The sequence below is a fragment of the Molothrus aeneus genome, chromosome 2, assembly GCF_037042795.1.
Source record: "Molothrus aeneus isolate 106 chromosome 2, BPBGC_Maene_1.0, whole genome shotgun sequence".
Taxonomy (NCBI): Eukaryota; Metazoa; Chordata; class Aves; order Passeriformes; family Icteridae; genus Molothrus; species Molothrus aeneus.
In genome coordinates, this window is record NC_089647.1 from 87,025,571 (window position 1) to 87,048,357 (window position 22,787).

A 22,787-nucleotide genomic window follows, 5' to 3' on the forward strand; every position below is an offset into this window, starting at 1 on the left:
TGCAGCATGGCTTCCTGAGGAGTGGAGGGAGGCTGGAGCGCCAGAAGCAAGGACACAAGGGAACAAGAGGTGGCCGGAAGCCAGCAAAGAACACAGCGGTGCACAGACATGCAGGGGAAAGGGAACGGAGCTACGCGCGGTCAGATACACACGGTGCCCGTGCTGAGGGAAATGAACATTCATTCCAGAGCCATGAAAAATGGTGACAGGGTCTGTACCGTGCCTGGAGGGAAAAGTACAATTAAGGTATTAAGGTACCGAATAGACATGATCATTCTATGGACTTGTTTTCCCTTAAATAGAAGTATTTGACATACACCTCTACTTGAATAAACACAGAGTCTCCCCTGTTTTTTTTTTTTTCATGGAACATATCTGTAGCTTTTCCCAGCTTTTAAAACGAATCACTTGTTCCCACCAGCTACCAGCCTTTTTTGAATGGTTGTTTTCCTTCAGAAGACAACAGTTGCGTGCTCCTGCACTGTTACCTATGTTGTCGAACAACACTGTCAAACTTTGTTGATGTCCTTCCTAATCATGATTATATGTTGTGGGTGCTGACACAGGCAGGGCCTAATAGAGCCTGGAATAGTTTGTGCAGAAGATATCATTGGGAAAAGCCATGAGCTTGATGAACTGCCCTATTCTGTGTCAGCATCAAGGCCAATATGTTCCCATTTCTGTTCCAGATGCAGTGTTTCAACCAACAAACAAACAAATACCTTCAAACCCAAAGTATTCCTTGAAGCTACTCTCCAGCTTCTCCCAAAATAAGACTTGTCAGTGTTAGGATCTTCTCCAAAGGCACTGAGCATAGTGACAAGAAGATTAAAGTAGCAAAATCAAGAAGACAGACAAGACTTAGCAGACAAAGTAATGTGGAACGGGCTGTGGAGAACTTGGAAGCTGAGGGAAGAAGATAGAAAAATTAGAGTTAATGTAAAAAGTTAGGGAAAAGAGGAGAAGGAAACAGGAGCATCTAGCAAGATGTTAGATGGGAGGGGGCATGTGGAGGTGGTAGCAGTGAAAAGGCAGGTAAAAGGTGAGCTTTTTTGAAGGATGACAAGCAACACAATTTGGAAGAAGCACAAATTCAGTATTTAGCAAAAAGAAGATTAAAATCTCAAAGTGCTTCAGTGATTCCAAAAATGTTCAAATTAGGGTTTGGTTGGGTTTTGTTGATTTTTTTGTTTTGTTTTGATTTTTGTTTGGTTTTGTTTGGTTGGTTTTTTGTAAGTAAATTAAAGACACATAGTTTAGTCAGAATAGACATCACTCCAGAAATGGGATAAATGTAAAAACAGTAAGTAAAAAGGAAGAAACCAGCTGCAGGAAGTGTTCTTTTAAAAATACAGATTACTGGAAATAAGAAGCTGGTGTTGACTGACCCCTGTTTGTGCACGGTAGGGAACTGTGGTCACAGTTCTTACAGTAAATGCAGTCCAACCAGTGGCAAGAGAAAGAATTGAAGTGTAAATAGGAAACACAGGCTGTTATTTGATCCAAACATAGGCTTCTATTCTATTCTATTCTATTCTATTCTATTCTATTCTATTCTATTCTATTCTATTCTATTCTATTCTATTCTATTCTATTCTTTATTGGATATGAATTTTAGTATGAGAGCTTGAATTTTGTTGAAAGGAGATGGTGTGGGAAAACAAGATGAGAAGGAAAATTGTCAGACTTGGCTTAAGAAAACGCATCAGAGGAAAGTGGAGAGAACAAGCTGTAACAAGAACTTGTAAGAGCTAGGCTGGCAAGGGAAGAAATAGCACTGAGGAAACTTCCAAAACACTATTAATGCACACCGAAGAGATGAGTGCTCAGTTCCTACATGCAAAAAAGATGAGTGAACTTTAAGAGTGACATTTAACTGCTACAGTGAAAGCAAAGAACACAATAAATGAGAAGATGAAGGAATGATAAAAGGTGCTTGACTAGACTTTTCTCCCCAGACAAAAGGCAAATTGGAGTCTCAATTCCCACAAATATTTTAAGAGAAATTAACTTGGTCCAGGAAAACTCAGGGAGAAAAAACCAAAACAGATGTTCAGATCAGACAGAAATTGTAACGATTGTTTGCACAATGTGGGCTACTCTGGCAAATGCTATACTGAAGAATATCCTTATACAGTTTCTGCTTTGAAATTTGTTTTATTTACGTTTCTTCATGGCCATTTTGTTAACAACTTTCAATATTTTTAGAAATCAAAGTACATTGCAAATTGCAATACACATCCAGAAATGAGACAGGTTGCATTTCAACCACTGAAGTGATGAAAATTTCATCAGAAACAGCATTCTTTGATTAAATAAGAACAGCAGTTCAAAATAGCTGTGCCTAAATCCTGTACCAGAATTTCTTTTGCCCAAATTAGCAAGAAGTGAGAACTCAACTTTTCAACTTCATTTTTCTTTTTTCAAGTATACAGAAATTACTAAATACATCTTTTAAATATTCCAATACCACAGGTAAAATTTTAACCATGTTGCACAGCCTTTCTTTTGGGGGGGGAGCTACAGAAATAATGAAAATACAGAACACATGGAAATTACACATCAGCTAGTTGAAATGCTTAATAAATACAGAAGAGCTTATCAAGACTTAAAAAAATACTTGTTTGATCCAATAATTAAAGCTCAATAAATAAATGGGATTTTTGATATTGACTTGAACTGAAGCAAAATCAGACTCTACAGTCTTAAGGTAGTTTTTATTGTGGTATTTGAGATAAAAGTCTGAGTTAAAAGCTTCAATAAACATCACTTACTACATGATGACCAATATTACTTGAGACATTTGTCTGTTTGAAGAAAAGTTAAAACTAGCCTATAAATAATAATATAAAGCTCAAATAAGCAAACTACTGTCACTTCCCTTTTTTTTTTTGGTCTGGAAAATTCCACTCAAAATCTGCAGGTCGTATTTTTGATGAATTTCTATGAATTTCTACAGACTTTCAAGGACTCACATGGTAGTTATTCCTTGGGTTAAAGAAGCATGAAATGAGAACAGGTGATATAAGACAGTATTTCTTCATGAGGCCCCTTTTGTCACATTACAAGTCACAAGCATTTCATTTTTAAGGTTCTGTCAAGAGCCTCACAGCAGGTCCATACAGAAAATCATCTTGATGAATGCGTCATTTTACAATACAGAAGCGACTCCAATTAATCTGTGTGTGCAGGGAGGCAGCCTATAACAAGTAGTGTGTGGTAAATTCAAAACCTTTCTTAGTACACACTGACTTCTTAAACTATTAAAGCTCTTCTAACCTTCTTGACACAACCCCTTACTGCTTCAAGGCTTGTTAGTAAGGTAATGGATAGGACATAGGACCATGTCACTGTTGTCAGGGGATATGAATGTGAAACTGAGAGTATAGTAACAGTAGCATTTCTAAAATTCTTCCTCTCTTCTTCAGCTTGTTTAAACATTAAGATTGTACTCTGGATTTGCTTAATCTATGTGTATTTGGGAGTGGGGGGCAGAATGGGGGTTTCAGGTTTCTCTGGGAATAGTAGTGAACTGGGATAAGGAAATATGTAATTATACTTTTACAGGAATGTTACACCTGTGAAATTCTCTTACAAGGACTGGTATTCTTCCTGTTGAACGCAGTTTTAAAATCCCATTAATCCTAATGAACAAAGTCATCAAATCCATAGTGGACAAAGATCTCCATGGCAAAATTATAGGAATCAGGGAGGATTTCACTTGATGGTATTCTATAAATCTGTATAGAACAGGCCATCTTGCTTCAGTATTACACAATACAAGATTAAGGGGCAAACTCAAATGTGAAAATGCAGCTCATCTGCCAAGAAAAAAAAAAAAAAGGAAATAGATTCAGGCAGGACACTTCCTCCTTTTGTGTAATTACCTCTGCAAAAGATCTGCACGGCTAGCAAAGTCTCTGGCAATGAGACAAGAATAAAAAAAGCTTAATGAATGTCTAAACAAGGTTTCCCCCCTCTTTGCCTTGGCTTCTTACAGAATATCAGAATAGTAGTGATACCTGGGGGGCTTGGGACTCGCCCTAGGGCTAAGTTGGGCACTCTGGGGCCTCTTGCAGTTACACCAGCATGGTCCCCAGCTGTTCTGGGAATGACTGTTTCTCTCTCCATGCTCGAGCCAAAATAAGCTCAGCTACACTTAATTGGCTTCCACCTGATCATTCCTCATGCAGCTGCCTCTGAGCTCTGCCCAGGGATTAACCTGTACAAGCCCAGGGCACTCACCCAGGCTCCTCCCCAGCCCAGATGTGGTGCAGGTTGATGACCAGAGCTCAGGTGCTTTCCCAAGGGTGCTGGAAGACCTTTCCCACAGGCATATAAAAACCATCTCAACGTGTCTCCTTCTTAATGTAACAGGGAGAGCAGCCATATAATTTTCAAACTGTGTGGTGACTTGGCTGGTTAGCCATGGGAATTTTCTTTCTGTGATACCCTTAAGAACTGCAGAATAAGTTTACCAGGAGGACATCTAGAGAAAGAGCTGACAGTGATTAAAATATTTTTGAACTCTTTTAGTATTACCACATAAGAAGCCTACACATAATGTGTTTGCACCAAAGTTTGCATTTTCCACACCAAGAAAAGCAGTTTTCATGACCTGAAATACCTACCAACTTTAGGCTTCTTTAAAAAATAAATGCATGAACGAGCCCTTTAAATCTTGATGAGGAAAAAGAGTTAAGGGACAGACTCCACCTCTCAGTGAGTTAGTGAGGGCTTACAAAAAATCAGTTGCACATGCCAGTTAAAAATAAAGCAGTGGCTGGAGCAGGGAGGCAAAAAAGAATTGGGACTACAGGCTATTAAAAATACTTTCCCTGTCTCAACAGGAATAGGCTAGCTGAGAACATTTACTTAAGTGCTTCTTAGGAGAATGTTTATACTTGTATTGAGATAATCCTTGTGGGACTGATTTGATTTTGGCCTTTAATGTGTTTAACCAGCTTTGTGTCAGAGACAAGTTATATGGAGCTGTGTTTTTTGAACTGATTGCATTTTTTCTGCTAAAGAGAGAAGTTTTACTCAATTTCCAAGTGAAACATCAAATTATCTAATTAGGGAAAAGCACACATAGAAAAGAGAAGTTAGCAAATGAGGACAGCTTTAGCAAATAATTTGTTTTTAAACTTAAATACTTAAATTTGCAGCTATTAAGTTTCTCTTATAGTACTTACAAATCATGAGAGACCAAGCAGCAGTAATACCTCCACAATGCATAGAGGGTTCTGAGTAGGCAATTTGCATTTTCTGCAATTCAGAACATTATATTTAGCACATAGTGTAATTTCCCTGTGGGTGCACAGCAATAGAAGTCAAAACAAACAGATACAAAGCATTTTAAAAACAGCATTTCAGATGACGCATTGCCTGCTTGAAATGACAAGTCTGTACATTGCAGGGTAGGGCTAATATCCACCTCTCCTTTATAATTTGAAAGTCTGTGTTGATTTATTTTCACTCCACTCCATGTGAGACAGGGCTATTTTGAAGCCTTTTGGGAGAGGAAGAAAAATATCACTGTAAAGAAACCATCTACCATGAAATTTTAAAAGTGTTTGGAAAGGAAACTCAGGAGATTGTTATCTCAAAGCCCATTCAATCATCCTTTATTTGGAACCGCTTTTAAATACTCTTCTACTGCAATGGGAGAAACTTCTCCATACCAGCTTTGAAGCCAGATGTGTTCAATGTTCATTTTCATGAAGAACCACTCATAGCTACGAGGCCATTTTCTTACCACTGGGTGCCTGGAGGGACAAAGAAAAGCAAAAAAAATTAGATGTGCCAAAGCATATGCATAGTCTGCTTTTGTCTTCAGCTTGGTGTGCTCAGCCAGAGTGAAACCTGAGATATGAGAACACCACCATTCATCTTTTTGGCTCTTCCTTGCAGTAAGCTTTATGATCTTCCTCACCCCAGTCAGGGGAGAACTGCCACACAGGCAGCCAGCAATCGCCACCTTCCCCCACTGCAGAACACTATCTCTAAAGATAGACGTTGTTTGGCCTCTGAGTAAGTGAAAAATAGTTAGAGAAGACTCTTTGAATGCATGTCAGGGTTGTGCTTGTATCTGTTTAAAGGAAACAGCATCCTGAAAATACTACATCTTTGGTAGCAATTGTGGTACAGAGGAAGGGCTAATAAAACTGGCCAGAGCATTGTCTCTGCAAGCTGTCATCTCTGACAGCCTTCTCATCCTGTATTTTTCTTTCATTTCTCTGGTCTCCCTTACAGCTAGGTCAGACAGATTCTCGCTGACTGGGTGCAGATGTCTGCTCCCCAAACCCCAGCAAGTGTAGCTGTGGGAAGCTCAGCAGTGATGCACAGAGTGGATACCACAGTTCAAGTCAGTGTTCACAGGAACATGGGTGGGAAGTGCTGCTAGTCTGGGCAAGGTTGGCTCACTGCCCTCTGCTCCTGCAGAGGACCCTGCAGCAGAGGTGCTCGGTTTGGCTACCTCTTGGTTTCCCTCTCATTGGGAAAATGGTGTTTCCTACCATTTTCTGAGTTGTCCTTTTGAGCACCTATGATTCTGGGGTTGGTTAAGTGGCATCAGATGCTGCTGGCACTGGATGTGCCCCAACAGCCCTCACTTTATCATTCTGACTCTTCCACCCTGACAGCAGAGCATCCTCTGCTGAGGCACTGGTAGACTCTGGATCACATGGAAATCTAATTCTTGTGAAGTTTGTAAAGAAGGCTTGTGTGTCAATATGGCTCCATCTGTTCATGGTCCCATTTTTGCTATTGGTGGCACACACTGACAGAGTCCCACCCTGACCCCGTCCTGTAGGCCAGAAGGAATATCATCTCTGGGCTGTTTTGGATCCAAGCTCATCCCAGTTTCCCAGCAGTATTTGATTGACCAGGCAAGGTGCACCTGGAGGACAATCCCTGGCAGCCTGTGTGGGAGGTGTGTGCTCCAGCTAAGGTTTAGGCTTTTCACGCCTGTAATTCTGGAAACCCACTGAAAGGCATGGGGGCACACCCTGTGTGTGTGCTACACATCTGGGTTGTGCTTGCATCTGTTCAAAGGAGACTGTTCAGTCAGTACTATGGCTTTGAAGCAGCTGGAACATTAGGAGATGTAATTAAACTTGTAAGCTCCACCCTGAAAATGTTTGTAAACCCAAAGGCAGCAGACCTCTGCTCTCTCTGAGTCCACTACCTGCCATAAAGTGGGGTAGAATCATTAAAAATAACAAATACACCATGGAATTATGGAATCTCTCCTTGGAACTAGGTGACATATCTTCATAATCCCCAGATTATAAGCCATGTGCTTTACCAGAGTCCAACACTAACTAACTGCATTTCCATATATTTCATTTCCTCAAGAGTTAAAAGGTCTGTCATCCCAAGCCACACAGAAGCCAGCATGATTCATGGCCCCAAAGCAAAGGTCAGGCTTGTTATTTCTCAGATTTTCTGTATCAAACGGCCACATTTGTGTATTTGTCTCAAACCCATGGGTTGCACTCTTCTACGTGCATGTTAGATACAGACCTGGAAAACATCGCTTGCTTGGCAAATTCTACTTCCTCTGGAGGCACCGTGACCATCTGTCCCGTGAGAGTCAGCCTGGCGCACCTTGGATCCTCTGGATCAATCACGTTTTTTCTGTGCACAGAGAAAATTGCTCATGAGTAATAGCTTGCTTGCTTTCTTAAGGGCTTTTGGAGAAGTGTGGACTCCTGCTCACATATAAAAAGCTTTGTCAAGCCTTGTGGGTCTTCTCTACTCCCAGCTATACTGTTTGGTGGAGGGGGGAAGTCTGGAAGGAACACTCGACTGACACATAGCTCTGCTGTAGATAGCAGATTAAGATTGATTAATCTTAATTTATGCTTACAAAAATTGGATTAGTATATATTGGATTGTAAAAAAATGTGAAAATGGCAGTATTCCCAGGCAGATGTACAGACCTATATTCAGGATTCTGAGAAGAAGTAGTGAGATGGTTAATCTGTGTCTATGCCTACAGAAAAGAGTATGAATATGTCTATCTGTATGTAAAACATAAGGTCTTTTCATTGTGCTTGTCCTAGAAAATCAATCCTTGTTCATTTTTTACCCCTTTTTCACGTGCTTTACACCAAATAGAAAAGTCCTCCAATTGCCTTCAGACCAAGCCAGGGAAGGTACTTGTTACATTTTGGCTCTTTGTATATAGTAATAATAAATCACTCCCATTAGTAACTGCAGTGCAATTGCTGACTCTGGCATATACAATACAAGGATATAAATCATAAGTAAATCTACCAATTGCAAAAAAAAAAAAAAAATAGTATATGAAATGACTGCAAAGGCTTGATCCTGGCAAATACTGAGCAGCCCAAAGTCCTGTTGCCAGCAGTTTGAGACTGCTTAGTGTCTCAGGGAACCATGTTCCCATGTCAGCCCAAGAAACTACATTAGGGAATGAAAGCTGCATTTCTTCTTCACTGTGTTTTAATCACAGTAAATTACATCTCATCCATGTACAATTTTACTTAAAGATCTTGGCTTGAGCCCTTTAGCCTTAAGTGTGTGCAATCTGCAATGGCTTCATTTTTGGTTATATTTCTTAATGTGTGTCTAGTGTATGCAGGAAACATATGGGCATCCTCCTGCAGCTAATTTAACACCTGCAGATTCTCCACAGATGGTTATGAGAGACTGTGTAGCTCACTAGATAAAATAGCTGCTTTTCTAAAGAGGGTCATGAACAGAGATATGTAAGGAAGTACAGGAGGCTGATTGATACTTGACTATGTCCGGTAAACACTTGCCACTGTCTGCAGCCTGACCCCCAAAGTGCCATTTGCAGTCACATCATCTCAGGGACACTATTTCAGTGACATGTTCAGTCTGAAGCAGCAGTTGTCTGAAGGGGATTTTACAACTTTTGGACAAATTCCACTTGTTTTCCTCTCCCATGCTTACAGATGGGAGGAAGGGTCAAGGCCAAAGATCAGGCTCAAACTTTCTGTCCACATCAACTTATAATGGTCTAATTTTCTCTAGTAAAATCTTTTAAGTTATAAAAGTGGTGTTCTGAGTACTCAAAAATCTGCATTCCCTGCCCAGGCACATGGGTTTATTTCTATCAGTGTGTATGCAGAGTACAAATTTGTCTACATGATCACCTTGGTACACCACAGATCCTCAGCACTGACTCCTAGTGCCTGCTGAAGATGTCACTTCATGTCTGGTTTCCAGTGTCCTGAAAGTGCTCTGTCCCTAAGGAACACAGCTCTATGCCCCAGGGACACCCATAGCTCCTGGGATTCCCTAAGGATCACAGCTCCATGCCCCAGGGACACCTGTAGCTCCTAAGATTTCTTTCGTATGAGCTTTGGGTGTTGTGTGGCTGCCCAGCATCCATGGCCCTGTGAGATGCTCACCCACCAAAACACAAATAAATTAAGGCAAATACAGTGAATACAGCTGAAGAGAAAGGAGCCAATCCCATATGCAGAGGGTGTCAGCTGAGGGTCTGTGTGTCCAGCAGCCAGGGCAGTGCACATTCACAGTCTTGCCCTGGATGGTGAAGTGTTCAAGTCCATTTGAAGCAATCTCCTGATCTATTGTTATCTTTTATGCTTAATCCTAATACTATTTCCAAAGCCCTCTGCATATGTTTATGTATTCAGAAATTGAGTTCAGAAAATTGCTTTATATACTGAATAATAATCCCAATATTTCCGGGTGGGACGTGCCTGGGCTCGTCTGACCCTTGCTGCTGGGCCAAAGGTGGCAGCTGTGGTGTTTCACCTCAGAGATACCTTTGGCTGGCTGGATGCTGCAGCTGGGCACTCAGAACAAATCCAGGCATAGTAGAAACTCAGTTTATCTCTGGTGGAAAAGGTTCAGGCGACGGTGAAGAGAAAAAAGAGAGGATTCTATCATGGAGTTTTAATCCAGAGTTTATTCCAGGATGATAGACCTCTGAATCTTGTAACAGCTCCCAACAGAATCCTGACCGCATGGTCCCGTCTCCTTTTAAGCCCGGGGACAGGGGGAGGGGAAAGGAGAGGTTGGCACACCTGGGGGGTTGGGACAGGTGAAACAAGAAATGGGATCACACTGCAACAGCTTTAAAACAACTGTGCATTTGAATATATGATACAATTTCCTCCACAGCCAAACAGTATCATAAAACAACTGAAGAGCCAGGAAAAGCAGGAATATTTGCAGGTGTCTTTCTTGCACACAGCTCCTAGGTAATATGTGGTTAATTACTTTAAGAGAGGATTTTGAAAGATATTGTTATAAAAAGATGTCTGTGTTTCACAGAGCAGATTGAGGTGATAGATTTTGAATGTGATCAGGAGCAGTGAGAAGTTTTGGTCTGAGCTTCTCACATTACAATTATTTGGTGTTTTTGTGCAAGTCCATGTTTATTCTGAAAGCATAGTATTTGATTTTGAGTAGGCAATAGAGCTGATGTAGCTGTGGTTAAGCAGTGAACCCTGCCTGCCTTTGCTGAGAAAGTTTTGCCTAACAGGAGTAGTGTCTGATGTGACTCTTCCACAATTGACATGAAAACCTGCTCTCCATATATTTGGCTGACAACAAAGCCCACACACTGTGCATCCATAGCTTGAATAGGTTTTTTTATGTTTTGATTTTTTTCCCCCCTGGCTTCTTCTGTTTACAGTTTTCTGTACGTTCTCATGAAACAGGGTGCTACACTGATTGACACACATAATACTATCTTCCCAGTAAAAATTATTCAAACTGAATTTTGCATATTGAAATAATATCCTGGAGGGTCAGTTTGTTTTTTTCTCAATTATTTGTTGTGACTGTGTTAGGTGAAGTTTTGGAAGAGCTGAACAGGGCAATGATACATCTGAGTTCAGCACACTGTTATTACTTTCTTGGTTTTGCCTTCAGTTCTGCCTCTTATCATAGGTTTTTTGTTTCAGGAAATCTTGGAACCTTGTATTCTAATCTGACATTAGCATTAGTATTTTCTTTTTCAAAGAAATCCTTCATATTCTGAAGTAAATCTGCTTCTGCATTTCTTTTTTTGGCATAGTATTCCCTAATGATGTTTGATTACTTTTATACTTCTTAAACCATCAAAACCCACTAAACTTATAGCTACCATTTCTAAATGTTGTGAATGGGTGCTCAGTTTTCAGTGTTGTTGCCAGTGCAACTAATACAAATGCAGGATTTGCTTCCTTGGAGCAAGGTGATATAGTCAGGGATTTATGTCATATTTTTACTAACGATAATAAAGGGATATTTACTTAAACATTCCTTACTTGCATTTGTAGAGGTCAAACCATGCGTTCACTAGACATTTCTTGCCTCTGTATAAATACATATTCAGCTCTCAGTCCCTGAGTTCCTCTCATCTTTGCTGGCACCAGAAGAAGTAGGTGCAGAGGAGCAGCTTTATGTAATGTTTGTGTACTGCTGACTGAGTGTGAGGGGGAGGCAGAGTCAGGGGTAGAGATGGTGACACTCTTGCGCTGTTGAGGAAACCCAAGGTGGTTTCTCAGGTGGTTTGTCTTTATCAGAATCAAGACCTCTGTCTCCATAGAGAGGACTTCATGAATGCCGTGGTAAAATTTGAACTGAGGGGAAGGAAAGCAGGTAACTGTGAAACAAAATCAAGCAATAGGGAACACATTTTTTTCATACTTATTTCAAATACATAGGCTTTGTTGCAGAAAATTAGGAAGGCCAGATTAAAATGGAAGCTTATTCAGTTTATGCATTTTATAAGAAAACAGTGCATTAAGAGATATCATCTGAATTATTCATCTGATCTGTGAAGACAGAAGAATTGATTGTTCCTGTTCCTCTGCTTACAGTGAGCAAAGTAGGTATGCAGAGTTTGACCCAGTCCAGGGAGTTTTCTTCCAACTGTGTGAGATGATATCACCTACAAACGTGCCAGCTTTACTGAGCTTAAGGAGAGGCCTGCATCCAAGTAAAAAGTATTTCCCAACAGAAATGCAATGCTGCAAAGCACACTGCTAATGACCGTGTCCCACTTATTTTACTATGTAACACTTCCGCAATTTCTGGGCCCTGGTTCAAGAGTGGTTCAGAGTAAAGAGTGCCATCTACTCATTAAATTGTTTACTACACTAGCCATCTCTTGGAGTTTAATTAGAAGGTTTTTATGCAGCAACTATCCAAGTCTCGGTGTTATGAACCTATACTTCAAGCTGCTGTGGTTATATTGGCACATAAGATAATGATGGGACTTGGTTAGGATTCCCTTTCACAGCTGAGATCTCTGCTTTGACTGATGGTGGTCTGTCTCCTGGTTTCTGATCAAAGTATCCCTGAGTATTATCTTCATTCTCAGCCTCTGCAATCCATTAGTGAGGTGACACTGATCTGCCACAGATCAACAGGAAAAGCAAATTAAGAGTTTGGAAGGCACTTGGGAAGGAAAGCCATGTAGTCCCAAGAAGGAACTGGTAGGAGAAAGGCAGGAGGGTTCAGTACTGTTCCAGTCTGGGTGTGGAAGCAGCAATCTATGCAGAGGAATCCTTCACTTTTCTTCTCTTTTTCTTCTTCCCCAGACTCCTTTTCCCACAAAGGAGCTGACATCCTTCTCCTCCTGAGGAAACAAGACCTTCCATCCTCCCTGGGAGGATACACATATGTCCCCTGAACACATTTCTCATTGCCATGTGAGAAATCACTGCTCTTATGCCTCTACTTCTTCCGAGTTGAAGAGAAAAGAAGTTGGGAAAGAGCTTTCTCCTATTGCAGAAAAGAAGAGACAGAGAGCCAAGAAGAAAGCCCCAGAGAACAAATTCCCTACATTTTTTTTCAACTTTAAAGCACACAGCTACTGAGTGGCATAAGGGCAATGACTGCTTCTACACATTCTAAGCTCTCCTATAATGGTAGCAGTCGTGAAAACCCATGTAATTAGGAGATGGGGATTGGCTGCTGACACAGCTCATCCCTGTCACCTCCCATGGATGCAAGGTAGGTGACTCTGTCACACCCTGCACAGAGCTCCTCTTCAAACTGGGCACAAGGTGAAAAGGCAGTTATTTTCTGCTATATAAAATGCATCATAGGATTTTTGTCCCCTAAAATTTACAAAAAGGAAGGGAGGGAATGCTCACTCCTTAGAGAATTACTGTAAAGTGCATATAATTTTGATTCAGAAATGTGATTAATTTTGAAAAGTAAGTTACTCTTCTCATTCATTTCATTTGTTCACCACTAACTACCAGAGTCTCTGAAGCAGAAAGAATGTATTGGTGCTGCTAATCTGCATGGCATGAACGTCAAACAAAATCTCTACTGAAAGCAATTTCATAATCTGAAAAGCTGTTGCTGGCCTTCAACCGGATATGGCTAGGCAGATCTGCCCTGCTCTGATTTTCACAAGAATGTCTTTATCAGCCCTGTTTGGGAGCCAGCAAAGTTAGTTAGAACATCTTTGCTTTTGGAAGAAGTCTTCTGTTCTGAATCTGAAGCCAAGTCAGGGAGCTAAAGTGTATTGGTGTAGTGGCTATTCTATTCATCTAAGTGAGCCTGTGCTCCTAGTATATGTGTTTTAATATGTTAATGTGTTTAATATGTTAATGTTAATAATAGTTAATGTGTTTTAAATAATTTCATTCTTTCTAGAAGATAATCCTTTGTAAAATGTTTTACTTACAATGTGTTATGTGAAGCCAGTCTGTTTGCCTCTCTCCACTGACAATAACATCTGCATTTCTTCAGCTGAACTCTGTTTCAGACAGGAAGCTTTTATATAGTTTAACCATAGACAATTCATGCAGAAAAAAAAGAATCACAGCATCAACTATTTCTGTAAACAGAATCAGAGAAACACTATTTCACTAGAAAAGGGATTTTAGGAAGTTGGTTATTTAAGAATACAGGGAAAATAGTAATTTAGAGCTGTATTGTGTGTATTGGGTCATGATGATAGTAGGTTTCATGTTTGACTTTCTAATTTGGTACGTGCATTTTTAAATTTTTTTAAATACAGATTTTTTTAAGTACGGATTTTTCAGGAACAACTACTGACATAATTATTTGCATATGACTAAAAAGGGCCAATATAAATACCAGAACTAGAAATATATCTATGCCACAGAATCAGGAGGTGGATCTCAAAAAATAATGGATGTTTGAATTCAGCCTTTGTCTTCTGCATGCGTAATTTCTCATTGTGTGAAGGTACAGTACCAGATTTCTTTGTTATATTAATCCTCGTATTAACAACAGTGACTCTACAAAGTAGTTATATGTTGAGTGGCCATATGACATCTCAAAGGTTGTGCCTTCCACACATGGCAGCCTTATTGTCCCTCAGGATTGCCCAGGGAATGAAGCTGGATGTTTGTGTGTGCTGCCAATCCATCACCCAGCAAGAACCCAGACCCACAAAATTCCTCTTCTCTTCCCATGGCTTGGTGGCTCAGCACTTCCCGCCAACATTTTCCATGCAGCATTTAGGAAACCTACAGAGTCAGCTTATGTCCACTGAAGACATCTGCCTGTTCATGCCAATCTGCTACCTCCAGCACCAGATGAGCATGGTGGGTAAAATGGCTCTGATGGAGATCATAAATCAGGAGGGGAATCCGAATTCATGAAAATCACTCATGGTCTGCAGTGTGGATTTGAAACATCATCCTCAACTAATAGCAGGAAAAAACCAAAGGTAGACTGACTCCAAAGCTCACTGCTTTTCCCTTGTATGAACAGCAGCTCATGGCAGCCATGTAACTGCTGCTTCTCTAAGAAAGCTGCAGTGTGTCCCTGTGAATGTGCTGAACCTGATGTCAAGGAGGTGACACACGTTTAAAATTAATTGCCTGTTTTCCAGGCTGCAGCTGTAATGAGGCAGACTGAGGAGCTTACTTGGAAAGAGGAATCCTCTGAGCAGCCTGTGTGTTGTGAAATGTGTTTAGAACAATAGCTGCTCTATGCTTTAATGTCGGGCTTGGTCTTGCTCCCTCTGAAAGCTGCAAGAATGGAACTCAATCTTTTCAGCTTGTCAGTGGCATAGACATACCAGTCTATTTATAGCCCTGAACCATTTAATTTTTCTTGCCTCTATTATCCATTTATCAGCTTTCAGATAAAATGCTGTGTAGTTACTAACAAATGCTGTCTCTATCCTGGCCATCAGAGCCTTCTCAGAAAGGGGCAGCCCATCTCCCTCTGGGAAATGGTAATCTCTAGGTCAGAGATGAGGAATCCAAACTGTAGCTGCAATACTAAAATGTCTTGCAATTAGTGACTAGTCAGATGCATTGCAGCTCTCTTTCTTTCAGTATTAAATGATATTTTTCTTATTAGTTTAGAGTTTTCAAATTTTCTCTCTAGCTGATTAAATATTGAGGCCGGAGCACCATAAAGGCCAGTCTGTATTCCTCACATCCTTGAAAGGGAAAATATTCACTGTCAGGGTTTGGAACTTGAGTCTGTTCTGAAACAAAACAAATGAAATTTGCTACTAAATAAATTTAATATCAAATTGGTGTACAGAAGTCACTTGAAACTCATTAGGTGCACAAAGACATTGAAATGTCAGCTATGTTTTCTTTTTAAAGGCCAGAGATTTCTTTTGCATGCAATAGGTCAGAAGCATTTTTCAGGAGAGTGCCAAATACTCCCAGGAGCATTGGCTACAGGCACTGATCAGCTTTCACATTTATTTTGATTCTTGCAACTCAGAGTAGATTAATAATGGAATTCTAATGAAGTTCCACATGAAAACAAGCTGCAAAGGCATTGCTGGTATGCAAGGACATGAACTTTCTCACACAGAATATTACTAATTTAGCTATTTTACATAATTATTTTGAAACCAAAACAATTAATGATGCACTTGAAGAGAACATCTGACAAGAATGACACTTTCCTTTGCCAAGAAGACCTCACAGATACCATTTTAATACTAGCAGGACCTGAGGTCTCACAGAGGGAAAGGTCTTGCCTCTCATATAGCGCTAGTAAAGAAGACTTTTGCTGCACCAAACTTGAGCCATCACATGCAGCTCTGCACTGAGGATGCTGTGTGCTGTTTGCATGGCACACCCTGTCTATCTCAGCTGGTCGAGTGCACACTGAAGCTGGGGACAGGCCACCCCAAGCCCTGGCAGTAGGGCCTGGACACCTCGCTGTTTTCTTCAGTGTCGCACTGCCCACAGAGGCCCTTGAGTGGGGTAACAGTTGGGTGCTGGGCTGGGCTGCCATTTCAGATGGTGCTGCTTTCAAATGCAAAAATCACTCATGGTTTCCTAGTTTAATGCATACATTAATTTCTGACCCTGGTTATAGGGGAAGGGAAGACAAGAAAGGTAAAGTCCATTGCCTATACCCTTCCTTGCTGAGAGACAGCCTCAAAGCTTGCTCACATTTTCATACCATCAAAAACAAAAACTGTACCTCATGTAAAGACACAGCTTTTCATTGTCTGTATTACTTGTCTTTGCACTAATGCAAGCCAACATCTATTCCAGATGAGAACTTCAGAAATAATGAAAAAGAAACTGAAGGTAAAATAAATAATGCATGGAACAGTGATCAAACTCTGAACCTGTGTACTCAATTCAGTAGTAAGCTCAATTTTTGGAGTATGGTTACCTGCTAAAGTGAGAATATTCTATTTTCCACCACCTTCTCTTTTCCTTTCACCTCTTCTTTGTTCTTCTCTGGCTCTTGAGGAGCTGATTCAAGTCACTAAGACAGTAGAAATCTCATCCAGAAAAAAAACCCAAGAGGTTTCCACTGGGTTACTGAGCAAAAATAGGCCCACCATATGGTCAGCTGGAGGGTGGGGATGGGATTCCAAGGCCAGGAACAGTACTGGCCACAGGATGAAAGGATCAGCAAAAAAACTTATTCTTACTGTCAGGATAATTTTCTTCACATTTATGTTTCAGCTCAGGCTGAGGCAAAGCCCAGAAGTGATGGGGGCAGGGTAGCACATGACTGGTGGTAGGGAGGGAGAGTAGGGATGTGGCAAATGGTAATTAGTTTGGACTAAGCTTTTTTGGAAATCCAGGTTTAGCTTCTTGGCCCAGAGAGCTCTTCTCAACAGAGAGCACAGTCTCAGGCTGCAGAGGGGACGGGAGAGTCAGGTGACAGAATCCAGGTTTCCCTGGCTGCAAAAGAAGCAGCAGCAAATATCTGGCATACTGATCAAAAGAGTAGGGATTTGGAAATTAATAGTGATGTAATAAAAAGACATCGAATAAATATCCTCAAAGGTTTGTGGTGTATAGGGATTTCATATTTCTGTAATATCATGCAGCATTTCTCTTTTGTTGTGAATTGGCACTTCCCAAACAGGTAAATAGGGCAGTGATGTTGCTAAGCCTTAAGAGGCAAAGACTTTCAAGAGTGGCTGTTTAAAGTTAGGGATCAAAGGCCACACTTAAGTGCCTAAGTGGGTGTGTGGTTTTCAGAAGTGCTCAACATTACCACATCATCAATGGAAGCTGCTCTGAGTCTTGGGCCTCTGAAAATAGGGCATTAGGTAGTAGGACATAGGACTTAAAATACACTTTTAAGCACTTGGTCTGGATAGTAAGTTAACAATTAGACTGAATGAAAAAGCTCAGAAAGCAGGAATAAGTGCCATTAAACCTGCAGAGAAAGAACGGATATGTTTATTTTCTAAATTATTAATCCAAAATATTTAATGAAAATATTTAAGCAATAAGCAGAATCATTCCAGTGTTAACTTCACGACTTCACTGACCTCCTCAAGCATTCAAGACTGAATTACCTTAACAAATGTTGGTGATAGAAGTTTCCTATTAGGTGTTTGACATTGTAAGAGAAAGCCATGATTTCTATTCCTTGTGAACAGGATGTCAGCCTGAAATTACTTGTACTGCTTCAGACTAAAAAACATTTCATTTTTCCACTGTATAACTTTCTAGAAAACAATATATTCTGAACACAAATACAGATAAGTGTAACAGTAATGTTTTATATTTGCCATTCCCTGCTTTTCCCAGGGTTCTCCTCAGCCAGCAGGCTTGAGAGGTGGGATGATACTCAAGGCAATCCTCAGCTGGGGAAATCTAGTCTTAAGATAAAACCTCTCCTTCCCCAAAGATGACCTTAAGGTGGAATAAAAACTGTTAATGCTATTTCTTTCTGAAGGAGTCTGTTCTTACCAGTTCTCTCTCTCTCTCCTTGGAATGTCAGCTAAGACCTGCTTTGGTAACAGAGTTCTGTCTGACACAATTTCGGTGTCATGTACCTCCTCACGTAAAGAGGCCTTTGTAAATAACACTTCACACAAGGCTGACCCAGCCAAGTTTGCCACATGATTGACTGTAAACAAACATATGGTAGAGATATGTCTTTTTCAAGGAGACAAAAATGGAAGGGGAAATTGAATCATCTTTGAGGTTTCATAGATACATTTTACACATGTAAAGCTTTGGGGATCTGAAGTTATTCATTATATGCAAAGAATGGAATAGAGCTGCTGTTGGAGCAAGTCCAGAGGAGGCCATGAAGATGATCATAGGGTTGGAGCACCTCTCCTACAAAGACAGGCTGAGCAGTTGGGGTTGTTCAGCCTGGAGAAGGCTCCAGGGAGACCTTATAAGCAAACTTCCAGTACCTTAAGGGAGCCTGCAAGGAAGCTGGGGAGGGACTTCTCACAAGGGCATGTAGGGATAATGGATTTGAACTAAAAGAGAGTAGGTTTTGGTTAGATGCTAGGAAATAATTCTTTGCTGTGAGGGTGATGAGACCCTGGAGCAGGTTGTCCGGAGAAGCTTTGGATGCTCCATCCTGGGAAGTGCTCAAGGCCAGGCTGGATGCCTATAGTGGAAAGTGTCCCTGTCTAGGGCAGGGGGTTGGACTTAGAATCTTAGATGGCCCTTAAGGTTTCTTCCAACACAAACCCTTCTGTGATTCTATGACATGATTAAGAAGTCAATCACTGCTGTCTCTGGAGAGAAGCACTGGGGATTGGATGTAGATTGGTAAACCTCAGACATGGATTTCTCTATATGGGGGGGTCATTTACTGACTGTTCGTGATATACAAGGTGTAAAAAAATTGCAAAGATATCACATTCCTTCATATTCTCTGAAGAGATGGAAATCAGACAGAGTGTCATGGGCCTGAGCATATAATTTGTGAGCTGAGAGCCTGAGATCCTCTTACAGAACCCAGAGAGCTGGAGCCCTGTCAAGGCATTTAGCAGGGCCTCCAGAGCAGAGTTCAGCAGAGTGAAGATGTGAATTGGATAGCCTCTAAAACTCTGTGGATTTTATTGGCTAGATAACTATAGACTATTATAGGATCTTGAACACCTAGATTTTATGTAGGCACGTCCAAGAAGAGATTAAATTTAGGTATGTCAATGTTCAAGCTGAAAGCCACTCCAGCTGTTGATGCTACAATATACTTCCGTGACACCTCTGCTTTTCTCTACTATGCTTTACCAGGGGAATTTACTGGGAAAAAAATCCAAAAAACCCCCAACCAATGCAGCTGATTGTGAGAGTCAAAAATAAATGCAGGGCATTGAAGATGGGAACCCAGCATTCTGCTCTGAGGTCTCTGTTCTCACTGAAGGTGGTAGGAGGCAGATAAAACTGTTACCTGCAGAAATTTCCATCTGCCTCTGGAAGGGTCAGAGAAGCCATGGGATTCTTGAGAAGGTCTGTCACAGTGTTATCCTTTGGTGTCACATAAAAGAAAGGGATTCCAGTGCTGTTATTGATGGGACCATCACTGAGAAGTAAACAGTTCCCATAGGGCATACCTTGGATCTGCAAAATCCAAATAAACAGCTGGTTACCTCTTTGCACATAGACAGTTCTCAAGGGGGGGATTCCCTCAAGGGCTCTAGCAGAGAGGACAGCCAGCCCCATTGCTCCCACTTTCTGCTATCATCACGAGAGCATTTCTTCTAAATTAGATCTATCATGCTTCTATGAAAACAGATCTCTCTTCTATTTCTTCTCTCTAGTCCTGTCCATGACACTATCAGGAACATTTTCTCTTACACTAAGCTTAAAGGAACTACCAAATTAAAAATGTTTAAGTGCATTAATTTCTTTTTTTGCTGCCATTGATGCCAGAAAATGTTTATTCTAAACCACTGCTGGTATCTTTCCTTAAACCCAAAAGGATATAGAGCATAATTTAGCCTGCTTTTTACTCTAATAGTGCCTCCTCTTTTGGTTTTGACTTGCAATGTGATTGTATCGGTTTGCAAAAACAAGAAAGCATTTGAGTTAGAGTTGTGTTTGAAGTCAAACTGGACATCAGCTCAGCTTCCTGGGCAGAAACATCAAGTCCCTGATGGGGGGGTGTCTCAACTACCAAGCCAGCCAAAGTAACATCTCCTTTCATGGCAGAGAGGGGACACTAAGGAGCCAAGTTTTCAAAAATATTTTCTCCCATACACTGCCCTTATGTACACACAGTGGTTATAATGCATGCAAAAATGTCCTTGTCCAGTAGTGACACTCATTAATATGCTTCAGAATGACATATACTCCTCCTATGCTTTTCATCCCATTGTAAATAGCAATGACAGGTATTCAGTTAATTGCTCCTTTTTTTTCATGTGTTCAGATGTTTTTTCCTCCTGGTCTATTAAATGTTAAACAGTAAAATTATCTGTCAATACATTAAATATTTTACAACAAAATCAAATTAAATATGAATAGTTAATCAGAAAACCCTGGATGATGTTGTTACCTGCTAGCATGCTTTCTGATTTTTAATGTTTATATGCCTTTAAAATTTTAATGCTTATAGTGCTTATAAATGGTCTTTGTTGGCTTCCCTTAGAAATAATGCTTTAATGATATTACATAACTTAGAAAATACAAATCCTTGTTTATTATTAAGAGTTACAATTAAAAAAAAAGGCTCTCAGTAATATTGCAGGATGTGTTCCCATTGCTTAAAACACTCAGTCTGTCATGCAAGGTTAATGTTACTCTGGATTCTCAAAAATAATTGTGATCACAGGCAGCATAGTTCAGCATCCAAAGCAGCAAACACCACCCTCAAAATTTCAAATTTTATTATGAATCAGATTTTTCTGTATTACTTCTGTGCTCTGTCTGGAAGCAGATAACTGCAGACTATATTATGGCTATAATTCCACTGAGGGTTTCTGGTGAGAGCATAAACCAAGAGTTACGATCATATGGCTTAATAGGATTTCCAAAAACTGATGTAGAATTACAGGCCTCTTCTGTCTGCCTACAAATTAATTAAGTAGTATCTTTTTGTCAATCTGTTACTTTGTATTTCACAATAACATTAGCTGCCACTAACTCCGCCAAGCTTCCTGAAGACTTACGTGCTTCTAAATTTTATTCAAAATCATGAGCTAATTAATCTGTGAATACTTTCAACAGAAAGTTAAGAATTTTTTTTTTTTATTTCTCTTTTTTTCCCCTTTCGTCTGAGTGGTACTGGATGCTGGGTCTCTTCCAAACGTTTCACTTTAAAAAAGGAAGTATTTTAAAGCTGGAGAAAAGAATGACCCCAATAGCAGCCCAGCTATTTTGTTTATTGTTCCTGACAGAGAAATCCTCCTTTAAGCTGGTATAGCTGGACGGACGGGCAGATTTTGTGGTAGCCCAGCAGGCTCTCCTCCTCCTCCTCATCCTCCTGAAACAGCCCCTTTCCAAACCCTGCGATGCGGCTCTGCTTTCTGGCCTTGAGATTTTACTATTTTAGGTGTCTCTCTGGTGCGGTTTTTAGCGTGCATCCTCCCTCCCTGAGCTCCGAGCACGATTTCTCCTCCGCAGTTTGCGCCGCTCCGTGGTCGGGCGGGTACCGCGTGCCGCGGCCGCTGCGGGCTCCGTACCTTTCCTCGGGCGGCCCGCGTCGCCACGAAGCCCCAGGTGTTGTGTCGGGCGAGGAAGCGGGCGGTCCCGGCCCGTCCCGGCGCCGCGCCGCCCTCCCGCCGGTAGGAGAACATCCTGGAGGGGGCGGCCCCCTGCCCCTGCCCCGGCCGCCGCGCCGCCGGCCCCGCGCCCAGCGCCGCATCCTCGCGGTACGCCGAGGCCGGGTAGCTCTGCTTCCACAGGCCGCCCGCCTCCTCCAGCAGCGCGGGCAGCGCCTCCTCCGTGGAGGAGCTGTGCAGCTCGTCCGCCGCCGCCCCCGCCTCGGGCAGCGGCCACGACACGGAGCTGACCACCACGTACCCCCCCGCGCCGCCGCACAGCAGCGCCGGCAGCAGCCAGCACGGCCACGGCCGCCGCGCCGACATCTTCTGCGGCAGCGCCCGCAGCGCCGCTCCCGCCGCGCCCTCCCGCGGCCGCCGCCGCCTCCCGCAGCGCCTCCTCCCCGCGCACGGCAGCTCCCGATCGCCCCGCAGCGCCTCCTCCCCGCGCACGGCAGCTCCCGATGGCCCCGCAGCGCCTCCTCCCCGCGCACGGCAGCTCCCGATCGCCCCGCAGCGCCTCCTCCCCGCGCACGGCAGCTCCCGATGGCCCCGCAGTCGCGTCACGCCTCGGTGTCCTGCCCCCAGCCCGGGCCTTGCCGCTCTGGGGCCCTGGCGGGTCCCAGCCCACGCGGAACTCCCTGCGGGGTAACCCTGCCTTTGTCCCTTGCGGGGCTCCTGGGAGAGCGCTGGAGCCCCTGGTTCAGGTGCACGGTCCAGCAGGTATATTAGGTTCTTTACACGCACCACAAAGCCGAGAAGATGGAGTTGTCCAGGCAGAGGCGGTGCGACCTCTCCGTTTATTAAAGAAGAGACTATCCACGAGGGAGAATGTCCGTGTGAACATTGCCGGTGCAGGGAAAGCTTCGTTTGGGCACTGGGG

The 22,787-nt window shown here is 42.0% G+C and overlaps 1 protein-coding gene across 4 annotated transcripts; it reads right to left on the minus strand.

The window, feature by feature from the left end:
• Positions 1-2,137: 2,137 nt before the first annotated feature.
• On the minus strand, positions 2,138-22,239 carry CREG2 (cellular repressor of E1A stimulated genes 2). 4 transcript variants are annotated; one of them, XM_066545244.1, is made up of 4 exons: positions 21,827-22,239; positions 19,594-19,763; positions 7,528-7,641; positions 2,138-5,768 (listed from the first exon to the last, which is right to left on the minus strand). In XM_066545244.1, the coding sequence occupies exons 1-4, from the start codon at positions 22,229-22,231 to the stop codon at positions 5,621-5,623; spliced, it is 837 nt and encodes a 278-aa protein (XP_066401341.1). In that variant the 5' UTR covers positions 22,232-22,239; the 3' UTR covers positions 2,138-5,620. The 4 variants fall into 4 exon arrangements, with proteins under 4 accessions (XP_066401341.1, XP_066401340.1, XP_066401342.1 ...); XM_066545243.1 differs by lacking the exons at positions 2,138-5,768; positions 7,528-7,641 and adding exons at positions 8,302-10,049; positions 13,658-13,729; XM_066545242.1 differs by lacking the exons at positions 2,138-5,768; positions 7,528-7,641 and adding exons at positions 9,914-12,741; positions 13,658-13,729.
• Positions 22,240-22,787: the final 548 nt, after the last annotated feature.

Excerpts from the sequence above, each read along its gene's own strand:
- CREG2 (XM_066545242.1), bottom strand. The coding sequence starts at position 22,231 with ATGTCGGCGCGGCGGCCGTGGCCGTGCTGGCTGCTGCCGGCGCTGCTG. Across the intron at positions 19,764-21,826 it reads CGCGGGCCGCCCGAGGAAAG|ATCCAAGGTATGCCCTATGG; the intron begins GTACGGAGCCCG and ends TGGATTTTGCAG. Across the intron at positions 12,742-13,657 it reads CTGGCTTCACATAACACATT|GAGAAAGCTCTTTCCCAACT; the intron begins GTAAGTAAAACA and ends TTTCTGCAATAG.